At 49.4% G+C, this 22116-nt stretch overlaps 1 protein-coding gene across 2 annotated transcripts in view; it reads right to left on the reverse strand.

Moving 5' to 3' along the window:
- Positions 1-22116, reverse strand: part of ACACA (acetyl-CoA carboxylase alpha) — a 100754-nt gene that overhangs the window by 15165 nt on the left and 63473 nt on the right. For both annotated transcript variants that reach the window (XM_054287459.1, XM_054287460.1), the window contains 9 exons: positions 17531-17800; positions 16495-16592; positions 15895-16015; positions 15327-15437; positions 4728-4871; positions 4503-4623; positions 2830-2926; positions 1380-1476; positions 632-767 (listed from right to left, as the gene is read on the reverse strand). In XM_054287459.1, coding sequence (XP_054143434.1) covers positions 632-767; positions 1380-1476; positions 2830-2926; positions 4503-4623; positions 4728-4871; positions 15327-15437; positions 15895-16015; positions 16495-16592; positions 17531-17800 — 1195 coding nt within the window. The remainder of the gene's footprint in view (positions 1-631; positions 768-1379; positions 1477-2829; positions 2927-4502; positions 4624-4727; positions 4872-15326; positions 15438-15894; positions 16016-16494; positions 16593-17530; positions 17801-22116) is intronic.

Consider the following 22116-nt stretch of genomic DNA (forward strand, 5'->3'; position numbering starts at 1 on the left):
CAGCAGCAAGCAGGAGGCTGGAAAATGCAAGGAGCAAGGTGCAAACTGCAATGGCTCTGTCCTGCCCTCCTCCTGCTGCCAGCTGCCTGGAATAACTTGGGATGTGCAATATAAATATTAACATCCTCGTGCTGCCTGTTCCACACAACCCCAAAGCTCAAACTCAGCTTCTGAGGAACCCAGCAAGGCCAGACCTGACATTTTAAGGTAAAACAATATTTAAGGACTAAATAAGGTAAATAAATAAGCTAAAATTACATCAACAGCATCCCAGTGAGTTGTGTGGCTGGGAAAGCAGCTCATGTAGGGGGTGCAGAATAAGCAAACGGAGCAGAATCCACCTCAAAGGCAAATGGTGTTTTCCAGAGGGAAGAATTTTGCCCTCTTTTGCCACCTTTGCCTCTGCAAACTGAGAGGCTTTGCCTTGTGCCCAGCAGCCTCTGCCACCCTGAGAGCTCCAGTGCTCCCTCACATAGGCAAGAGGCCCTGATCCAATCTTTCACTTCACATTTTACAGCATCAATCTCACATCCCTGGCACTTCAGCACACTTCAAGCAGCACTCTGTGGTGCCCTGAGCAGCCAAGCCAGAGCCCAAACCAGACCCAGGACAGCTCCAAAGTGCTGCTTACCTTTCATTCCCCCAGAGAAGCCTCTCCAGTTGGCAAAGACCATCAGGGGCAGCCCTTCCCTGTTGAAGTCCTTGATTGCCTGGGCTGTTTTGAAGGCAGAGTCAGGGAACCACACCTGCCCAGCCTGCTGGATTATCTGGTGGCAAGAAAAATCCACTGTCAGGCCCTTGAAGCGCATTAATGTAAAAGTTAAAACACAGAAAAAAACATCAGGAGCTGTGATGTGGGATAAACAACGAGGAGCATGGCAGGTGAAATGCGTGGGACCTGCTTGGCCGTGGGAAAACTGGGACAATCCTTTTGTCACCAACTTCAGCATTCCCATTAATTCAGCTAAGAAAAGAGAGTGTGGACAGCCTGACACTGATGCTGTAAGGAGAAGAGAAAGAAAAGGAGATGGAGAGGAAAAAGCCCTGGAGAGATGAAGCAGGGCCAGGGCTGTGAAACCAGGCAGGGGAACAGCAAAAGGAAGGTCATGGAGCACTGCAGTCACACAAGAGAGCAGGGAAGGGATTTTTGCTTGTCACATCTCCTGATCCCTGATCCCTGCCCCTCCCTGAGTCCTGAGGGAAGCAGGGCTGCAGGGAATCTGGGAATTCCTGGAGGTCAGGAATGTAGGAATGGTCACACAGCAGAGTGCAGGCAATGCCAGCTCCCCAGGAATGGGAACCACACCTGGGGAAAGGAGGGAACTGCACAGGGACACTGGCAGGGGACACACAGGGACAGGGGCACACGGCCCACCCACCTTGGCCTCCGAGTCCAGGTTTGCAGGATCAGCAGGAATGCTGAGCTCCACCGTCCTCGTTTCCACAGCAACCACTCCTACAGGTATTCCTCCCAGCCTGCAAACAGGTGAGACACTGAAATTCCTGCTTCACACAGCCAAACACCCAGGGGGGACAAGGAACAGGAGCAGAGTTGGGGCTGGAGAGTTCCAGAGAGGTCACAACCCTCAAAGCAAAATCTACTCCAAAGATGAGCACATTCCTATCTAAAAATCAAACATAATAAACCACATCCAGATTTTGAGTGGTAAAGTAAATCTGTGTATCCATCACCCTTTCCCTGCCATCACCCAGATTTTGGTACTGGTGGATTTGACCATGAAAAAACAGAGAATCCCAGAAGGGGATGGTATTTAGAGGGACTTTAAAGAATTTCTGTGTTTTCCCCAGATCTGCTCTGCAGGGTGACAGTCAGGGGGACAGGGAGCAGGGACAGAGGGACGGACAGCAGAGCAGGCACCAGGGAAGATCCCAGCTCTGCCTCCCAGGGCAGCCAGCCCTGCTGCACACAAAGGCCATGGAAGCCCTGCTGCCAGGCCAGTCCCAGCAGAGCCCCTCTCCCTCCCCAGGCAGCCCAAGCTGATTTCCCACAGCCAGGGCAGAGACAGGGCCCATGTGCACCGAGGGGCTGAAATATTCCCATTCCCTGTGATGAAGAGTCTGCTGGAACCCCATAATTGCAGGAGCCGTCCTAAATCGGTAACTTATAACTTCTGTATTAGGGCCCATGTGACCTAATAAAGAACATCTTTATCCAAGTATTACAGTTATTTATTGAACTTGAAAACAGCTCAAAACAACTTCTGTTTTCCATAATACTTCATATAAATTTTATCAGGCTAGCACATGAAGATGCTACATCTTGTTTTATAGTGTGTCCCTGGACAAGTTGCCATAGAATAATAAAAGACAATTTACAGCCAACAGCACACATATTCCAAACATACATATGAGAGATGAGTTTTGGCAGCACTTACAGTAACAATCCCAGAAGAATACATTCATATTTGTTTTTTTTCAAAGTGCCACTGCTTTTGAAAGGAGTCTGTTTCATTTGTGTTATATATCCCTGCTGTGTGAGAGTCCAAAGCCACTCGGAATTTGTCAGAAGAAAGGAGCTGCAAGTGAAGCTGAGCATGGACAGAGAGCTTCTGGCTTTGCCAAATCATTGATTTCCACCCCTGGCACACTGCTTGGCCTGGAAGCCTTTAAATTATAGAATTATAGAGCCATGGAATGGGTTGGAAGGGACCTTAAAGGTCATCTCATCCCTTTCTTTTCAACTCCTTCTATTAAATATATATAGACACAGAGAGAGAGAAGGAAATAATCACAGGAATGTTGTGTTCTAGAGAAATGCAAAGCTAATCCAAACTTGATTTCTACAATTGCACAAAACACAGAACTTACCTTGCTCTCCCCACCACCACTGTCTGTGCCCAGGGCTGCATGATCTCCATGAATGAGCCATGGTCAAAGAAGCCACTCAGCCACTGCCCTTTCTGATCTAAAAGGAAGGGGAAAAAACGAAAATCAAAGGAGGAAGGAGAGAGGGAAGAAAGAAAACAGAATATCAAAGCAACAAATCAAACTTGCTTAAAAATGCCAGCTGGAGAACATGGCACTGTCTTTTTATTTATTTAATTTTAAATAGATGACAATACAAGGGAACATTAGACAGCTGAGCATTTGTCTGCCTTCAGCCATCATGTCTTATTTCATTTCCTAGTCTGCATAAAGACAGCAATTTATCAGCAAAAGCATCATTTATTGTTAAACGATGGGGTTCGGAGAGCAGAGGGACTTCCCGTGCTTTTAAATAAATAACTCTGCTTTTTTCAAGACTACAAACATTTGTCAAAAGGCAGTAAAGTCATTAAAGATGGTTTTCAACACATCTATTTCTATTTTAAAACTTATCTCATATTCTTCTCTTGATCCTGCCTAATCTTTCTTTGAAAGAAGGAATGCTGCAGAAACCCAGGAACTAAATACGAAAATTTCAATGGTATTTCAGAGTCAGTTACAGAAATCACAATTCTGTGGGGCAGCTGCTGTGCACTGGGGTTTTGGGAAGCTCTGCATAAAAATAACCCACAAAAAAATCCTCCCAAAACCCCAAATCCCTCCCAGCCTCACCCCCTGGCACAGAGCTCCCGAGGAACTCTTCCCTCTGCTTCTGCAAACCCAAGTCCAAAACCAATTAAAAAGTGGAGATCCGAGCACGCTAACCTCTGCTGACTTAAACAGGATGGAGAGTGTTTTATCAAGCCCAAACTTGTAATTACTGTGTTCTACATTCTTTGCCTCTGTGGCCCCACTGTAAAATGTGACCATCCATTTCAGAATTATCTCTTTATCGCGAGCCCGAAGCTGATCGTTGAGATTCTGGCCTCGTGTCGGGCGTCACTTTGAAGAATATCACGGCAATATCTCCTCTAATAAATGGCTTTAACTTTTCACCTAGGAGATATCTGCTTTAACTTATCACAGGGAATCATCTGCTTTCCTTAACGCTTCCACTAAATTAAAATCTGAAGTCACTCGATTTGGAGGCCGGCGTTTGCGGCGCCCGGACAGCTGGATGAATTGCTTGAGAGATGATGAAAAAATATTATCCAAAACCAGAAAACTTAGTTTATCACAAATCTCATTTCAGCCCCCCAAACTCATTAATAACAGCGGGAGTAATGGTCACCCAGTTTGCAGCTTGTACCTACACAAGGCTGCACAACCCCAGTGGTGCCAACACAACAACTCCCCAAGATCTGCAGGAATATTGTGATTCCCTCTGTGGATGGACTTTCCCTAAATCATAAAAAGAAATCCATAGAAGTGCCTATTCTCAGTATATAGATCATCTATAAAAGTATGGTGTCCTTGAGCGCTCAGGATTTACATGCTACTTTTAAATATTGTTTATAAATAATATAATTGATTAATATTATTATGTGTAAATATTTATATATTCTAGCCATACTGCTCAGAACTAATTATTTTACAGCATCTGAAATATATCTGGGTAGCAGACACGTGGCAAACAGCCTTGGAACAAGGTGAGCTGCTGCATGTCCTGGCCTTACTTGGGTTGGGGCGTCCAGCCAGCATCCAGCGAGGGTCGTAGGGGGCCTTGGTGGGAACAAAGTCAATGGTCCTGTCTATGGGGTCCTTGGCCTTCAGGATGGGCACAGGGCTGTGGATGTTCTAAGGGAAAAAGGGAAACACAGAAGGAAGTGAGAGCCCCTTTCCCAAAACCCTGCAAACACAGCAAACAGTGGCACCTCTCACCTGGCAGGCCCAGGAATTACCTTTGGCATGTAGGAAAGCCACTGCAGAATGGTGTAGACCCCTTCAAAGTCATCACACACAGTGCCATGGGTCACCCCGTTGTTGTGCATGATCTGGATCCCTCCCAGCTGGTTGTTGGAGGTGTAAACTTCCCGTCCAAGCACCTGGGGGAAGAGAAATGGGAGAGCCATCAGGGCTGGGGTGTGAGCAGGAGGTGCTGGCCAAGGAGGGACACACAAACCCAGCCCTGCAGCACCTCAGCATCACCTGGAAATGGAAAGGATGGAGCAACCTCTCCCAGCACAGCCTCCCAAGCCCTGTGCGCAGATAAGAGCTGCTGAACAGTGATCCCCAGTGAACAGAGGGCAGGGGTGAGTGGGATATTGGGAAGGAATTTTTCCAGGGGAGGCCCTGGCACAGGATGCCCAGAGAAGCTATGGATCCCTGGAAGTGTCCAAGGCCAGGTTGGACTGGGGTTGGAGCAGCCTGGGATAATAGAAGGTGTCCCTGCCCATGCCAGGGGTGGAATTGGATCTTTAAGGTTCCTCCCAGCCCAAACCATTCTGGATTCTATGAACCCCAAGGGGAATGATACCAGTGGGGAAACTGAGGCAGCTTTCCCTCTCGCCCTCCCCAAGCAGCAGTGTGACCAAAGCTCCTGAGTGCTGAGCCCAGCTCAGCTCACTAATCCCAAGCTGCTCCAAGAAACTGTGGGTGGATGTATTGAAATATATAACTGAGAAAAAATAAAAAACAACAGACAAAGGCCCATGAGCTCCTGGGAGAGGCAGGCCAGAGGCAGGCTGGGGCTGCTCATTCCCTTGCACAGCTCCATCTCTAATCTGAGCCTGGGCAGCACAGCTCTTTTCTCATTCTCCTGCTGTCTCTTCCCATTTGCCCTCTCCCTGACTGATACACTGATCTCTCGGTCACTTGGCTTTCTGCTCCACTGACTCCATATTACTAATAACACCTCTGCCACGGCCAGTTTACCTCATGAAGGCAGGAGCACATCATTACAAAATAAACTCATAACTTTGACATTCCAGCAAATACACGCCGTTTGTTATTTTTATGGGTTGAGTCTTTCTAACAGACAGAGGACATTACACACCTGCTTCATTTGGATCTTCAAAACCCCCTCAAACACACAGCACCAGCCTGGCCTCCCCCAGACACCCAGCACAGCTCACTCTGGGCACTGAGGAGCTGGCACATGCCAGCCAAGGTTTATGTAGAGAAAAAACCGAGGCACAGATGTCACAAACCTAACCCCAAATATAGAATTCAGGGTGTGTTTTAGCACAGGGATGTTCCCGGCTCTCCCTTCTGAGCTCCAACACCTTCCTCCTCCTCCTCTAACAGAATCAGTGCCAAGCAAAGCCGTGGTAGAGAAGACAGCAGCACAGATTTAGGTTCAAGGATAAGAAAAGCCCAGGCCTCCAGATGCCAGGCACAAGCCTAGCTAAATGCTTCCCACAGAGGAAAATAAAAATAAAGAGGATTTAAACTGCCCCTCTCTGAACCAATGCAAACGCGTGTACATGCAAAATGGGCCTCTGCTCCTGCTTATCTGGAGACTCTGCAGACAGCTCAGGTTTAGCACTGCTGACAGGCAATGAAACAGCCTAACATAGCACTGCTCTCACCCCTAAATCCCTTTTTAGAGATGCAGATAAACACACAGCTCCTTCTGAGAGCTGCAGCCCTTCCAGCAGAGCCTGCGGCAGGGGGAGAGCCCAGAGCAGGAGGGAGCCAGGCAGAGGGAGCCCAGCTGCAGGGAAAGGTGCTTGAGGAGAGCCTGTGCTGGGGCTGGGATGAGCTGGAGGGGCACAGGTGAGAGGGGACAGTGCTCTGAGTCACAGAGCCTCAGCACAGCATGGGCTGCTCCATCCCCTGCCTGGCACTGGGGGTTCGGGAGGGCTCAGGGGGCTCAGGAGGATCATGGAACCGAGAATGGTCTGGCTGGGAAGGGACCTTAAACTCTTCCCATGAAGGAATTCCTCCTAGTGTCCAGCCTGTATCTCCTCTTGTGCTGCCATTTGTTACCTTGGAGAAGACCTCCAAAATATTCCAAAATACTTGGGGCAGTGTTGCCAACACTGAGTTCATAAGATCTTCAAAAAACCCATGAGGAAAGCACATTTTTTGTTATTTCAGAGGATCCTTTGGCAAGCACGAGCAGAGCCAGGATTCCAACAGCCTCTGAAGGATGGTCCTCAACAGGTTCATAGGCCCATCATGTGCATATTTATAATTTTCCAGCACTCCAACCCATGCTGAGCAGCTGCTTTCCCCTCTCAGAAGCTGAGCTGCTGGAGAGTTGGGACTTTCCCTGCAAAGCTGGGCTGGCTCATCTGTTTCACCCAGGCTGAAAGATCTGAAAACATGACAGCTTGGAGGGCTTGAATGGGAATCATTATGTAACATAAGTGCTGTTATTATTCCAAGCATATCATGTGTTCATATCAAATATAAGTGCCAGATTTTTATCCAAATAATTTCAATAATTGCAATTCCCATCCCACAATTTATATTGTCTGCCAGGAACACGAAGCAGGAGAGGCATATGCACGTCCTATAAATAGCCTATTTTTCATAAACAGGCAGAAATGATGGGAATGAATGTCTCATCAGAAAAAATGTAGGAACACAATGCAGGAACTTCAAACCTGACTGCTATTATGTGCAGCCAAGCCTCGACAGAGCTCAGTGCTCATTTCCAGCTCTTCCCCCACACGGATCACGCATTAGAGGGGAAAAGCAGCAAGAGGGAAGAGAGCACAGAATGCAGAGCCCCGTGCCTGGCACTGGGAGCACAGACAGCTCCTCTCTGCCCTTCCTGCATTGCTAATCCTGGCTCTGTGCAGTTCCTGCACTCGGAATTTACGAGCGTGCGGTGGGGGACCCTTCTGACTGGGGAACAGATTGGCTCGGTCTAATGCTTGGAGATTATTAAAGGCAGAGCTATACTCCACTATCAAGTCTACAGATCTTTTATTTAGAAGATATGGTGCTCTAAATGCACAAAGAGCTCCCTGTCACCTTCACATTAAAGCCCCTAGTGCCTGGTAAATGGAATTATATAGCTGTCATCTCCTTTCCCCAAAGTTTTAAGAGTACAATGGGCTCATTTTTTCCCACTCCATCCCAGCTTCAGAACTAAGAGACCTACTTTGTATTGATTTAGAGTCTCGGAAATAAATAAACCTGCTTCTCCAATGTGATTCACAAGAAATTCATGATACACTATTGCATGATATATTTCAAGCTGCAGCCCCGGCTCTTTTTTCCCTTTGGTGAGTGATGGGGGAGGTGGGAGCTGGGGGGAGGTGGGGAGCTGACAGCCTGATGGTTATTGGGGATGGCTCCTGACTGCAAATCCAGGGGCAGGTCCTGCTGCTGGAGTCCTTCCCTGCTTCCATTTGGTGAGATCAGAGGGGGAAGGGGCAAAAAAGCAATTGCACTTCAGCAGGGCAAGGTGCAGCCAGGAGCACGTGGAAATGCAGCTCCTGCTCCTCCCAACGCTCCTCACAGACACACAGGGAGCAGGGCTCCACAGCTGGTCACACACACCACAGGTTCTGTCTGTCTGTCTGTCTGTGTGTCTCCATCACACATTTTTGGTGGGAAGGTTTTCCCACCTTGCGGTTACTGAGGAAAATTTCTGGGCTGCAGCAGAAAAATCAGGTTTTGCCATCTTGAGGGCTGAACTACAAACTCGAGATCAGACAGGCTCCAAATGACCTCTAAAATATCTGCTGTACGTATTAAAAATAAAAATTAATTTGGGAAGAAAATCAGCTGGGAAATGAGAACCGAACAACTTTTCATTCGACCCAAAAAATTCCTGAGAAGAAGCTCATCCAAACTGATACTTCTTCCTGAAGAGCTCCAGATTCAGTGAAGTGGCATTTCCAAATGAAAAATGTCTTGTCAAAACCCTCGTGCCCCTCTCTCCTCTCCCTGCGTGTGTTTTGCTCAAGGTCACTCCCTCAGCCAGTGGTAAATCAAAAGGACTCAATTCACTTTGCAAACTAAAATTACAGCCCCTCTTCTGCATGGTGCCAACGCCCATAAATCCCACCTGTCCCAGCCAGGGGTTCCCTAAGCTAGATATGAACCCCATAAACAACATCAATGGCTGTCTCCAACGCAAAGATCTTGGTCATTTCCTTTGTCACCTTCTGGACCCCAGAGAACCTTCTGGACCCTGTCACTGAGAGACCCTGGGGCAGAGGCTGCAGTGCAGGGACCTCTTCACCAGCACACTGAAACTCTGCTCACTTTGCAGTGTGAATTTAGGTTCAGTCATGAGAAATGCTCCAATGCAATTCTCCAGTGCTGTTCCCGCAGTTCCCATCATGTGTCCAGAATCACAGGGAATTCTTACAGAACACACCCCAGGCTGCTCACCCCAATGTCCCCCTGGGGACAGCCCAGGAGGGATGGTCTGGACCAATAATTCTGGGATATTTTTGAAAAGTTCAGCTCCTGTGGAACATCAGGGAGCAGAGTTAATGCTCCAGTGAGAACACAGCCTGCAGGATCCCCAGGAGCAGGGCACAAACCTGGGGAAGAGCTTTGGACAGGCAAAATATGGCCCATGATGGCAAACTCGTGTTTAGCAGAATTAAACACACACAGAGCCCCCACCCACACAGATAAACTGAGCCAGATCTGTATTAAAAATGATAGAAGGAGGGAGAATAAAAAAAGTCAACAGAAATCTATTAGACTTCCCTCCCTAAGCAAACACCAAGGGACTGATAATGGCATGCCTGGAACGTAAATTGTCTCTAATGGGAACAATACACAAATATCACCACTTAAAGAAAGGCAATTAAAACAAAAATGCAGCCACGGAGGGTGAGGGTGGTTGTTTATCTGCACTGAGGCCAGGCATCCATCCTGCCTGCATGCACTGCTCCACACAGAGCAAGAGAACACGACCTCCCCCTGGGCCCACCCTTGTTCTCAGCACCCAGGGCACAGCTAGGTTATCCCTCCTGCTCCCCAGGATAACCTTGGGCAGCCCCAACCTCCACACAAGGAGCCAACCCTCGATGCTGGTGAGTGCTCATTTCTGGTTGACATTCCCAGCCCTCCTTGCTTAGCATTCTCCAACACCCTGCACCCATCCAGATCTCCCAACAGTCCTGCTGTGCCACTACAGAATGATTCATATCATGCATTAATAATTATAATGCTCCTTTGAATGACAGGGCTGGCACTTGCTGTTCTAACTCACATGATTGCTCTCACATGATTGCTTTGATCTAATCCCAGGACTGGAGTCATCTTGAGCAGATACTGAGCTATCCCTGCCTTGAATCTCAAAAAAAAAAATAGCTTTCCACAGTACAAACCCCAAACAGCATCAGGCTCACAGGGCTTTTATTTATTTTTGCAGATTGTGAAATTGAAGGGTAAATATTGCTGTTGGCAATCACTCCCCAGGCTGTGTGAGCCTCCTGTTCCTCCCTGAGGAGCCTGAGAGCTGCCCAGACCTCTCTCACAGCCCCCCGAGCAGCCCTGACCTATTGTCTCATCCTGTTCTGTGAATCCCAGAGCATCCAGAACGTTCTGCAGCACAATTCAGGACCAAATCAAAACCACAAAGATATTCTCTTCTGAACTCGTGCAAAGGAATCCAACAAGACCAAATAACACTTTTTTTTCTTTTTTGACCCATTCTGGTCATAAATGCCACCCCATGACCAGGCAGGGAGATGAAGCCCAAAGTGCTGAACTGTGCCTTGAATGTTTCATATTTCAGTTTGTGGCCCCTCATCCTCCCTGCAGAGTCCTGGCAGGTGGGGTTTGTCCAGCTCACCCCTGGTGCTCTGAGCAAACCACGGCGAGCACAGGGCAAGTCAACACCAGAGGGTTTGGGGGAAAATAAAGCTAAAACAGGAGGGGAACAAACCAGGGCTGGTCAGAATTCTGTCACCTCTGGCAGCTTCGGGGCAGCTCTTCATCACCATCACAAAATGAACTGTCTGAGAGCCTGGCTGAGCATGTACACAACAAACTGATGGGAATCCTGCTCCCGAAAGTCTCAGCCTAACCTGGCTTCCCTCAGGAAAAGCCCAGAACACCCATCTGCAGGGAAAACGTGACTGAAAGCCACTATTTGTTTCCATTAACACAACAGCCTCCAAGACGGGATTTCTTTTAAACACAAAAGACAAGGAGGAGCAAACTGATTAAAAATAGGTCAGAGGCAGACTCTGGAACATCCTTGGAAGGGCTGAAATGGAACACAGCCCTGGAAGCAGTGCAGGAATGGGGAATGCCAGGCTCTTTGGTCTGACTTCCATCAAAAAGAAAACCCGTGGAAATGGAGGTGTTGGTGCAGGGCACAGCACGTCAGGTCTGAAATCACCCCGTGCTCAGGTTATCATGAGGCAAGGGAGGGAGGGAGGGAGGAAGAAGAGGAGGAAGGTTTGGGGGCAGAAAAAGGGGGAGGCAGGGGAAGTTTAAAAAAAAAAAAAATAAAAATCTCTGCCTCAGCAAAAGTTTTCATTAAAATTTTAGACAAATGATCTCTGTGTCCTTCTCCCATGCTGCCTGGGGCTCCATGCTATTTCTATGCAAATAACAACCTCGTGGTTTATATCTTATTATTTCCACCGGAGCTGCGGCGACATGACCCGAGACGTGTGTGAGGTGGAGACAGCGCCAGAGAGAGAGGGAGAGAAAGAGAGGGAAGGGAGGGAGGGAGATGGAGTGGCTGCTCGCTGAAGTGTGAAAAAATATTGTCAGGAGTGAGCAGCAAGAACAAAAAAAAAAGGGGGAAAAAAAAAGAAAAAATTGCAGGGATAACGTGTTTATTTCAGCCCCTCTCCCCATGTGAACCAGCATCTTTTAAAATTCATTGGGCATCAGGCGATCATGCACAATCCATCTGCTTTCACTTTATCATTTGCATTTCATGCCTCCTGGCTTTTGATGTGCTGATACTTTGATGCAGTCAGGAGACGCGCATTATCATTATTTCAATTTGCAGGGGGGTCAGCGGGCTCGGCACAGCGCGGCACACGCTCACCCCGAGCGGGGAAATGGCATTTCCACCCCTCCAGCCACCCCTGCTGCAATGCTCTGGGGACACAAAAGGGGCAGGGAAACACAGCCCTGTGTGCCCTGTGCTGGCACCTGGGGCATGGCACCTTCACCTGGGCATGGGGACAAAGCTCCACCAGGGAAACCCTGCACAGCCCTGCTGAAATGCTCTGGGGACACAGAAGGGGCAGGGAAACACAGCCCTGTGTGCCCTGTGCTGGCACCTGGGGCATGGCACCTTCACCTGGGCATGGGGACAAAGCTCCAGCATGGAACCCTGCACAGCCCTGCTGAAATGCTCTGGGGACACAGAAGGGGCAGGGAAACACGGCCCTGTGTGCCCTGTGCTGGCACCTGGGGCATGGCACCTTCACCTGGGCATGGGGCCAAAGCTCCACCAGGGAAACGCTGCACAGCCCTGCTGAAATGCTCTGGGGACACAGAAGGGGCAGGGAAACACGGCCCTGTGTGCCCTGTGCTGGCACCTGGGGCATGGCACCTTCACCTGGGCATGGGGACAAAGCTCCACCAGGGAAACCCTGCACAGCCCTGGGAAATGCATGGGGGACACAAAAGGGGCAGGGAAACACGGCCCTGTGTGCCCTGTGCTGGCACCTGGGGCATGGCACCTTCACCTGGGCATGGGGACAAAGCTCCAGCATGGAACCATGCACAGCCCTGGTGGTTCCCTTCCAGGGAAGGGCTGCAGGGTGCTCTAACCCAGCTGTCTCCCCAGGATGTGCCCTGTGCTCACCAGCAGCACGTGAGGAGCCAAGCCCAGAAGGCACCAGGAGCTGCAGCTCCAAGCGACACTGACCTTGAGCTCATCATCTGAGTTAGAGGTCACCCCTGGCTCTGGCAGCTGGACCTTTCCCTCCACACCTAAACCCTCAGGCTGCTTTTACATAATGATAATGAACAAGACCAGCAGCAGCTCTGGCTGCACATAATGTTTGTCACCATTCCCCTCTGCTCCCTTTGTAAATTAGAAAGAATCCAGCGTTTCACAGGGAAAAAAATAAAATGAAACAACTTCCCAGAAAGGCCTGCCTGCTCTCTGAAAGCCCAATTGTCTCCATTGCTGCAGGAACAGTTTTGTGCTGCACGTTCTGCTGGCGGACAGGAGACATTTTGAAGATGTGCTTGCATGGATCAGCATCCACTGCTTGCTTCAGATCAGCCAGACTGAGCTCAGACATTCCAGGCTAGCCCTGGACACCAGCTCCCTGCTTCAAACACATTTCTGGGACACAACTGTAGCTGGATTCCTCCAGGAAGCCCTGAGCAGCACTGCAGGCACTGGAAACTGAGGATCTCTGAAGGAGCAGACATCACACGCACCCAGGAGTGAGGGGACTGGTCAAGGGCAGGTGAACACTGCTGGGGCTGGCTGGGAAAGCTGGGGAGGATGCAACAGGTTCCTCCCTCACCTTCAGGCAGGTAGAGCTGACACAAGCATCCCAGCAGAGCAGGGAGGAGGGGAAGGGACACACAGGATTTTGTTGAGCCCACTGAAATTCTCAGGATGGGATAAATCCCCCACAGAAAGCAGCTCCTTCTGCCTGTGCCTGCTGGCAGAGGTCAGGTGCTTAATTCACTCCATACTATTAATTTTTAAGTGCCTAAAATTCAGTGGGATTAAAGGAGTCCTGTGCAAACAGGCACTGAGAGCAGGGGCAGGGAGTGCAGCTAAACCTGGAAGAGGGGAGAGCTGAACAGCCTGGCCCTGCCATCTGGGAAACTCTGCAGGGCCCCAGCAAGTGACAGCTGGAACCAGGCAACTCACTGCACTCCAGCAAGCACTAAACTGACTCAATTTCTTTTTAAAGGCTGGATCTTCAAATGCCTCTTTTCCTCCCATTGATGCAGGTGTGTGTGATGTGTGTAAGAGATCTAACTGAGGGTGCTGCAGCCTAGAGTTGATAGGATCAATGCTTCATTTTCTGCAGAGCCCCCTTTATTCAGGAGAATAATTCAACAAGAGCCTGTTTTCCTTTATCTCCCATTGTCAGGCAGGCACTCCTGGAAACACAGCTTGCCATGGAGTACAGGCACCCCAGGTGCTGAGAGTGCCTGAGAACAAAGCTGCTCGATGGGGAAGGGCACTCACAGCACACAGCCCCAACTCAGGGAAACAAAGCCCTCAGGGACAGCCATGGAGCAGAGTGGGCTGGGAGCTGTGTCTGCACCAGGCTGCAGCCTGGGGGATTAATGGGCTTGGGGCAGCAAGGGACAAGAAAATCTGCCTCTGGAGTGGGGGGGAAAAAAGAGCCACTTTAGCAGTGAGGCTGTAAGTTTTCTTTGTAACAGCCCCAGTTATTCCTCCTGTCCCCACACAGCTGAGGTTTCCAGCAGGAGATCTCGCTCCCAGCCTAGAAAAACAGTATCCAAGCTCCTCAGAACTTACACAATGCTGGGGGTGGCCAGAATTCAGGGGACTCTGGGCCATGTATTTTGGAGCAGGAACTTTCAGACCCTGAGATTAGCCCTGGTTCCCCTCACAGCCCTCAGAGGGTGGGAGAAGGCCCTGCCTGGGATTCAATGCGTGCCCACAACTGTCGCAGACATCTTTTTATTGAAAATCCTTTCTTTAGGATTTTTTCCTCCTGAGAAGCTGAGAGGCCTCAGGAACAAAATGTAAAGAATGATTATCTGCTGCTGTGGAATGCAACAGGTGCATCTTTGATTAGCCCGTCTTAGATGTTCATAATTAATGGCCAATCACAGCCCAGCTGGCTTGGACAGAGAGTCTGAGGCAGCTGCCTTTGTTATCATTCTTTCTGATTCTATTCTTAGCTTAGCTGGCCTCCTGAGATGAAACCTTTTCTTCTATTCTTTTAGTATAGTTTTAATGTAATATATATCATAAAATAATAAATCAAGCCTTCTAAAACATAGAGTCAGATCTCCGTCTCTTCCCTCATCCTCAGACCACCATCACACACAACCTCTATGGAGAGCTGCTCTCCTCCTTGAGCCCACACCATGCCAGACTCCATGAGCACCCTGAGGGCTTCTCTCCTCCTTGAGCCCACACCATGCCAGACTCCATGAGCACCCTGAGGGCTTCTCTCCTCCTTGAGCCCACACCATGCCAGACTCCATGAGCACCCTGAGGGCTTCTCTCCTCCTTGAGCCCACACCATGCCAGACTCCATGAGCACCCTGAGGGCCCTGAGGGCTTCTCTCCTCCTTGAGCCCACACCATGCCAGACTCCATGAGCACCCTGAGGGCTTCTCTCCTCCTTGAGCCCACACCATGCCAGACTCCATGAGCACCCTGAGGGCCCTGAGGGCTGCTCTCCTCCTTGAACCCATACCATGCCAGACTCCATGAGCACCCTGAGGGCTTCTCTCCTCCTTGAGCCCACACCATGCCAGACTCCATGAGCACCCTGAGGGCCCTGAGGGCTGCTCTCCTCCTTGAACCCATACCATGCCAGACTCCATGAGCACCCTGAGGGCTCTGAGAGCTTCTCTCCTCCTTCAGCCCACACCATGCCAGACTCCATGAGCACCCTGAGGGCCCTGAGGGCTGAAATGCAGGCACTCACCTTGTTGAGGGCCCCACAGCCCGTGAGGATGATGTGGGAGTTCTCCACCTGGATGGTTCTCTGGCCCAGCCGCACGATGTAGGCCCCGATCCCGATCGCCCGACACGTCACCTGGGGAAAAAGGGAAGAAGGGAAAAAAAGGAAAAAGCAACGGCATTGATTTCTGTCTCTCCACACAGCCACAACCTATTGATTCAAACACTGAGATGAAACTAGGTGTGTTTGTAGTACAAGGCCATGAAATCTAGTCTCACTGGAAAATTCCAGAATCCAGTGCTTTGTACAACACAGGATCTGAACATAAATGTATTTTATTAAAAAAAAAACAAAAAAGACAAGCAGCAATTTTCAGACGGAGCAAATGTGAGGCCAAATGCCTGAAGTGTTTTAAATTGAGTGTGGAGGGGACCCAGCCCTGCACTGGTGCCAGGAGCATTGCTCAAAGCCTACAGGAGCCCATTTCCATCAGCCAGAAGGCCGATCCCAGATGGATGCTCGGGATATCATCACAGGATTTTTAGCTGAAACAGACAATACATTTGAAGAATAGAAAGCAGTGGGGGATTACCAAGCTGATGGTGATAACACTATCATAGGCTAAAGATGATTCTCCAGCAATCATGCCAGATGCTCTGAGGTTCTCTACTCCAAGCCCGTCCTCCTTGCCGATAATATCCGTTATCTTGTACCTGAGGGAGACACACACAGCCCCTGAGCCACAAGGTCCACTGATTTGCTGAATCAGTTTGCTACAAAGAAAATGGAAAGTGACTAAATATCATTAAGGCTCCAAGGGGAAATGTGCATGAAGCCCGGGCAGGGGCTGGGCAGGGCCCGTCCTGCAGCACCATGGAACCTTCCCACAGGAGCAGCACTGCAAGGGGAAAGGCCAAGGGAGAGCGAGGCCTGGGGAAAGTGTCCTGTCATTCCCACAGGACCTGAGGAGCAGGCTGATTAATAGGAAAATTAGGAAGGGAAAGGGAATTACGAAAGGAAGGGAATGCAGACAAAGGGAAAGATGAAAAAAACAAGGATTACAACAAGACTCTCACCTTTTCTTCATTTCCTTCTCCCATGCCTCCATCCCCTACCCTAGGGAATGCCCCAGCTGAGGACAAGGACATGCCCTGCATGCCCCAAGGATGAACAGAAAGCTTTCCATGCCTACCTGGACTCTCCATTTTCCTCCACGTGCTCACAGTGAACAGAGTTCAAGGCACTGACTTTCTTGTAGTCTTGAGGAGTCAGGTACAGGTATTTGTATCCCTGCAAGGAAAAACAGCTCGTTCATCCCAGTCCCACCTGTAGCCCCTTCCTCATCCCCTGTAACTCCTTCCAAAACCAAACTTCCACAGAATTAAATTCCACAGAGTGGTAAGAATATTCTCTCTACATTGGAGATGCAGCTGAGGCCAGTGAAAGTTGGGAATGGTGCAATATTTGGCTGGGGATGGTGCAATATTTAGCACTAACTCCTTCTAGATGCCAACCTGCTGTTTGGGAGATGGTAAAATCCTGTTATGGAATGGTTTGGGTTAGAAAAGACCAGGTTGCTCCCAGCTTCATCCAGCTTAGCATTTCATCCAGCATGGACAATTCCAGTGTTCTACATCCAATACTGAGGAGAACCTTGGACACAAAACTGTGAAATCCTTACCCTCGCCTCTGCTAGAAGAGGTGCTGTCACAGTTATATTTTCTGGAAAAATCTTTTTGTTTAGGATTCTTTTCCTGGGAAGCTGAGAAGTCCCAGAGAAAAAAGAAAACAATATTATCTCATTGCTTCTCCTGTGTTTTGCTGTGTTGGAATGTGTTTGGAGATTGTTCCATTAGCTTCATGTGAATCGTTTTGACTTATTGGCCAATCACAGCCAAACTGTGTTGAAGCTCTGGAAAGAGCCACGAGTTTTCATTATTATCTTTTTAACCTTCTATAAGGTTAAAAATATAAACTTATACCTGCATAAGTACTCTTATAAATAATATAAACTTATACTTCTCTAAGTATTCTTTCCGTATTCTTTAGTATAGTTTAATATAGTATTCCTTTATATAATATCGTATCATAAAATAATAAATTAACTTTCTAAGAACACAGAATCAAATCCATCATTCCTTCCTCTGTCTGGGGAGCAAATACAACAAGGTGCTATCAAAGCAAGCCTGCTGTGGGCTGCTGCAGCGTTCCCCCTGTGTTTCCCTCACCTTGTAGGGGTTGTCGGGGTCCTCCCAGGCCACGTGGAACATGTGCCGGATCTCCTCGGCCAGCCCGATCCTGGCCCCGCTGTTGGCAGCCACGTAGATGCGGGGGATGCCCTGGGCCCGGGCCAGCTCCGAGGCCCTGAGGAACAGCACGTCCTCCTGGGGCCCAAAGGAGCCGATCTTGTACGTGATGTCGTTGCCTATGACAATGATATCCCGGCCCTCCGGGTACTCGGGGGTCTTCAGGGTCATCTTCCAGGCCACCATGCCGATCTGCAGGCCAGGAGAAGAGAACGGCACTAAATGAACACTGTGTCCTCAAGGTGTGAGGGAAAGGAGTCACACAGGAATTCTCTTGGACTTGGCGTATTTTCCTGGGGGTGACAGCAGCTCTGATGGGCACTGCCAGTGCACAGCACAGCTGGAAGCACTTGATGCTTCCCACACTCCTTGGAGCACGTTCTGCACTGCCCTCACTCCACCAGGACACTCACACTGGTTCTCCCTCTCCCTTTTCAGGGATTTATCACAGGTCCAACACATCCCTCTCGCAGGGAGCTGTGCATTCCCTGTGCTCCCAGGGTGAGCTGGGATGTGCTGCTGCTCAGCCTTCCCAGGTATCACCCCACACCCTCATCCCCCTCACCCAACCCTCATTTTAAGCCCCTTTTCACTTCATTGCTATCTCAGATATCCCTTCATTTCTTCCTCTCTTCCCTTCTCTCTTCCCCAGTTTCACAGCAGCTCCATCCCAAAACCGCCTGGCTAAGCAACGCCTTTTGCCACACATTTTTCTTCCCCGAAAAATCACTGATCTCTGCTGCCCCATCTCCTGGAGGATCAGCAGCATCCCTCAGATCCCTGCTTGCCCCGTCCCTCCCTCCTTTCCCTGGCTGCCCCATCTCCTGAAGGATCAGCATCCATCCCTCCCCTGGCTGCCCCATCCCTCAGGCAGCGCTCGGGGCTCCGAGTGCCATTAACAGATGGGAGCAGCAGCGTCCCTTGAAAGCCACATGCATCACCCAGTCCCCGCTTGCCCAAGGATCATAAGCCCTGAGTACACATTCCTCAAGCCGATTGCACATCCTCTGCAATCAGCAGGGCTGAGGCTCTCATTGTGGAGCCTCGGAATTCTGAGCATGATGAACTAAAGCGGGAGGGGGAGAGGCAGCAGATAGATCTGTGCCATTTAATCCACATCCAAATGGCACAATACACAGCCCAGATCCAATCAGCATCTGCAATAAGATATGCCATAATAGGCTCATTAAAAAAAATAAAGAGGCAGAGGAATTAATCAAAGGGTCATTGGAAGTAAAGCAGGCAGCAATCCAAAAATATTACAGCCAGCTACTGGCAGATCCTTCCTTACACCTCCCCTTCCAAGAGCTGAGATTGCAAGTTAACAGAGTGTTGCAGTTCACCTTCTCCTTGCATTCCTCCACTCCTACTCTGACAAGTCGGAACAGAATAATCTTTTTGCCTCTGAACATTTGCAGATCTACAGTTCCCCCTCAGCATCCAGCTGCAGGGTTTGGAACAGAGAGATGCTGCAGCTCCAAAGAAGGGAGCAGAAATCCCTGACAGTTGTTTCCCTACAGCCACACTGACCCCACCAGCCAGGGCTGAGGGACCAGTGATGGACCAGGGAGTCCCCAGGGCTGGTCCCACACTCCATCCCACCTACAGGATGTAAGGGATTTTCCTCACTTTCAGCAGCTTGATGATTTTTAACAGCACAGGAAACAGGCCAATTTAAGGCATTTCTTATTTAGAAAATTCAGATTGTAACAGAGGTGTTGGAATAGTTTCCTAACCCAAGGTCGTGGGTCCTGTACACCAGTAAAGTCCCTTTTGCCAGTGCTCACCAGCAGAACAGAAACAACCTAGCCAGGGCACAAACTCCTGAAAACAGTTTACAGCTGACAAATATGGAACAACCCTATACAGTTTAGGAAGAAAAAAATTAAAAGTGCACCACTATTAACTTGGGTGTCTTTTACCTCCCCAATTCATCACATGTTTTGTGCCATTTATCCAGTAATAAAAGCCACGGGGATCTGCACAACTAAGGATTTTTTTTTGCTATGAATTTGCTAGATTCAGTTGAGATTTATGGGCAGTGGAGAATGACTTTCTATTCCAGAAAAAAAAAAAAAAAAAAGAATAACGAGATTTTTAAGTTAACGGCAGCACTCCAAAAACTGGAGAGTTCCCAGGTTAATTAGCCAGGCTGAGCTAATCACCTAAGAGCACTGGCAGGCAATGGTAGGTGATGGTGAGCAGCCCTGGCTTTGGAACAGGCTCCTTTGAAGAGGCAGCACAGTTTGGAAGTGCTGCTCCTGCCACGGCTCCATTCCCAGCACACCCAGGAGTGAAGAAGAGGCAGAGGAAAAATAAAAGCAGGAACCATCTTATTTAACTGTTTTTATGTTGGCAAAATGATTTGTGCCCTGGTATTTCCATAAGAAGTGGGACCATTATTCTCCTGTAGGAACACATTTGGTTTGAAAAGTATCAGTGGGCAGCACGTGAAAATCAAAGGGGATGAATTATTCACAAGCCCCGATCAGAAGTGATCATTATTTCTGATGCTCCAAACTGTGATTAGGATTCAGTGCTCAGCTGTCATTTGCTCCCTGAACGGCCCCAGCCCCGCAGACACACGGAGATGACACCCAAGTTTCAGATGTATAATTTTACACACACCTTCTCCCACTCCATCCTGGCCTTAATGGAAGCATTAAGAGCCAGTAAAACGGGCGCGCTAACGAACGGCGCTTCCCCGGCGCTCGTAAACGCCGCTCGTTTGACACCCAGTGTCAACACTAATCATGGCCTAAAATTAACACCAAAATTGACTTCAACATTAATTGCACTATCGATGGGAACAGTAATACACACACTGATGCAGTTCCAAATTGACTGCCGGTGGCAGGCAGAGCTGTTGACAGCAGGCTCCGAGGGGAGCGGGAAGGAGCCGATCCCAGGCTCGCTCCGAGCAGAGGGAGCCAATGCCACTGGCAGCTGGGGACAGGGAGCTTTGCAGCCTCTCTCTGGCAGGTTCTGTAATTCCTGCAAAAGCACAGCCAACAGAATCACGGAATATCCTGAGCTGGAAGGGATCATCCAGTCTAATTCACAGCCCTGCACAGACACCCTGACAATCCCACCTTGTGCATCCCTGAGAGCGTTGTCCAAACACTCCTGCAGCTCTGGCAGCCTTGACCACTCCCTGGGGAGCTTGTTCAGTGCTCCACCACCCTCTGGGAGAAAAACCTTTTCCTAATATCCAACCTAAACCTTCCCCTGGCACAGCTCCAGCTGTTCCCTTAGGTCCCATCACTGGGAACCAGAGAGAAGAGATCAGTGCTGGTTTATTCTACTTCCCTCACTACAGGATGGTGCTGAGCCTGGGGACTGAAGGCCAGGCTTCATTTTATCCATTCACATTCAAATTTTGAAAGCTGAATGTGGGTATTTACTTGGTGCAGATGCAGCAATTTTGGCATTTCATCATTTGAATCTGCTGTCTGGAACTTCAGAACTAAGACTCTCTGCACTTACACTGTGCAGAGCTTTTGAGTTTTTACCTGGAGCACAAACCAGCTCCCAGGAAAAGGGCAGAGTGCACGTGGCTTGCCAGAGGCATTCCAGCTCCGTGCCTTGAGAAGGGTGGAGTGCCAAAAGCCAGGATTCCTTCTTGGCTCTGGAAAAGGTGTCCCTCAGCAACCCAAGCGTGGTGGTGGCAGCCCAGCCAAGCACGCTGGCACGATCTGAGCAATGGCAGGGAACAGCTCCAGCGTGACACCAAGAGCTCAGGGAAAGGTGTCACAGAGCTCCTGAACCACCCAGGTTTGGAAAACATCTCCAAGATCATCGAGTCCAACCTGTGACCCATCCCCACCTGGTCACCCAGACCAGAGTGCCACATCCAGTCACTGCTTGGACACCCCCAGGGATGGGGACTCCGAACCACCCTTCAAGTGCCACCCTTTCCATGGGGAAATTCCTCCTGAGGTTACAGATGGTAAAGATACATGACAGAGAGCAACACACAGCCTTCATCGGGGGCTTTCCTGTGGGCAAGAACATTCCTGTATCCTTGTGAGCCACATACACCTGTTCAAACATCTGTATGAGCACAGAGAATAAAACTGTGCCACCTCTCCCATCCCTGCTCCTGGAAGGATTTGGAGGATTTGAAAACCCTCCAAGAAACCTGCAGCTCTGGCTGCTGTTTTAATTCCCTGTGCCTGCCATAAAATGCAGGAACAGGGGGTGACAAAGCAGAACATGCAGCTCAGCAATGAAGCTGTGCTTGTATAAAATGCATTAGCTACACCTTCCTGCCTCTGGCAATGTGGGAAGCCACCAGAGCAGCGTTCCAGGAGCCCTCTGCCATCCCGAATTTCCCCTGCCCAAACCTCCCCAGCTAGCCAGGAGAGGTGCAGCAGCCAAAGCTCCAGCCAGCAGCGGTGATTGTGGATTATTTCTGATCCTCGTGCTGCTGAGGAGGAAAAACTGTGACATCTAGTGCCAGTGGGGAAAATGACATTTTCCATGGGCACGGGCAGCAGAGGGATGAG

The sequence above is a fragment of the Melozone crissalis genome, unplaced genomic scaffold (assembly GCF_028551555.1).
Source record: "Melozone crissalis strain CALT ecotype California unplaced genomic scaffold, PUWL_Pcris_2 ptg000057l_1, whole genome shotgun sequence".
In the NCBI taxonomy this organism is placed as follows: domain Eukaryota; kingdom Metazoa; phylum Chordata; class Aves; order Passeriformes; family Passerellidae; genus Melozone; species Melozone crissalis.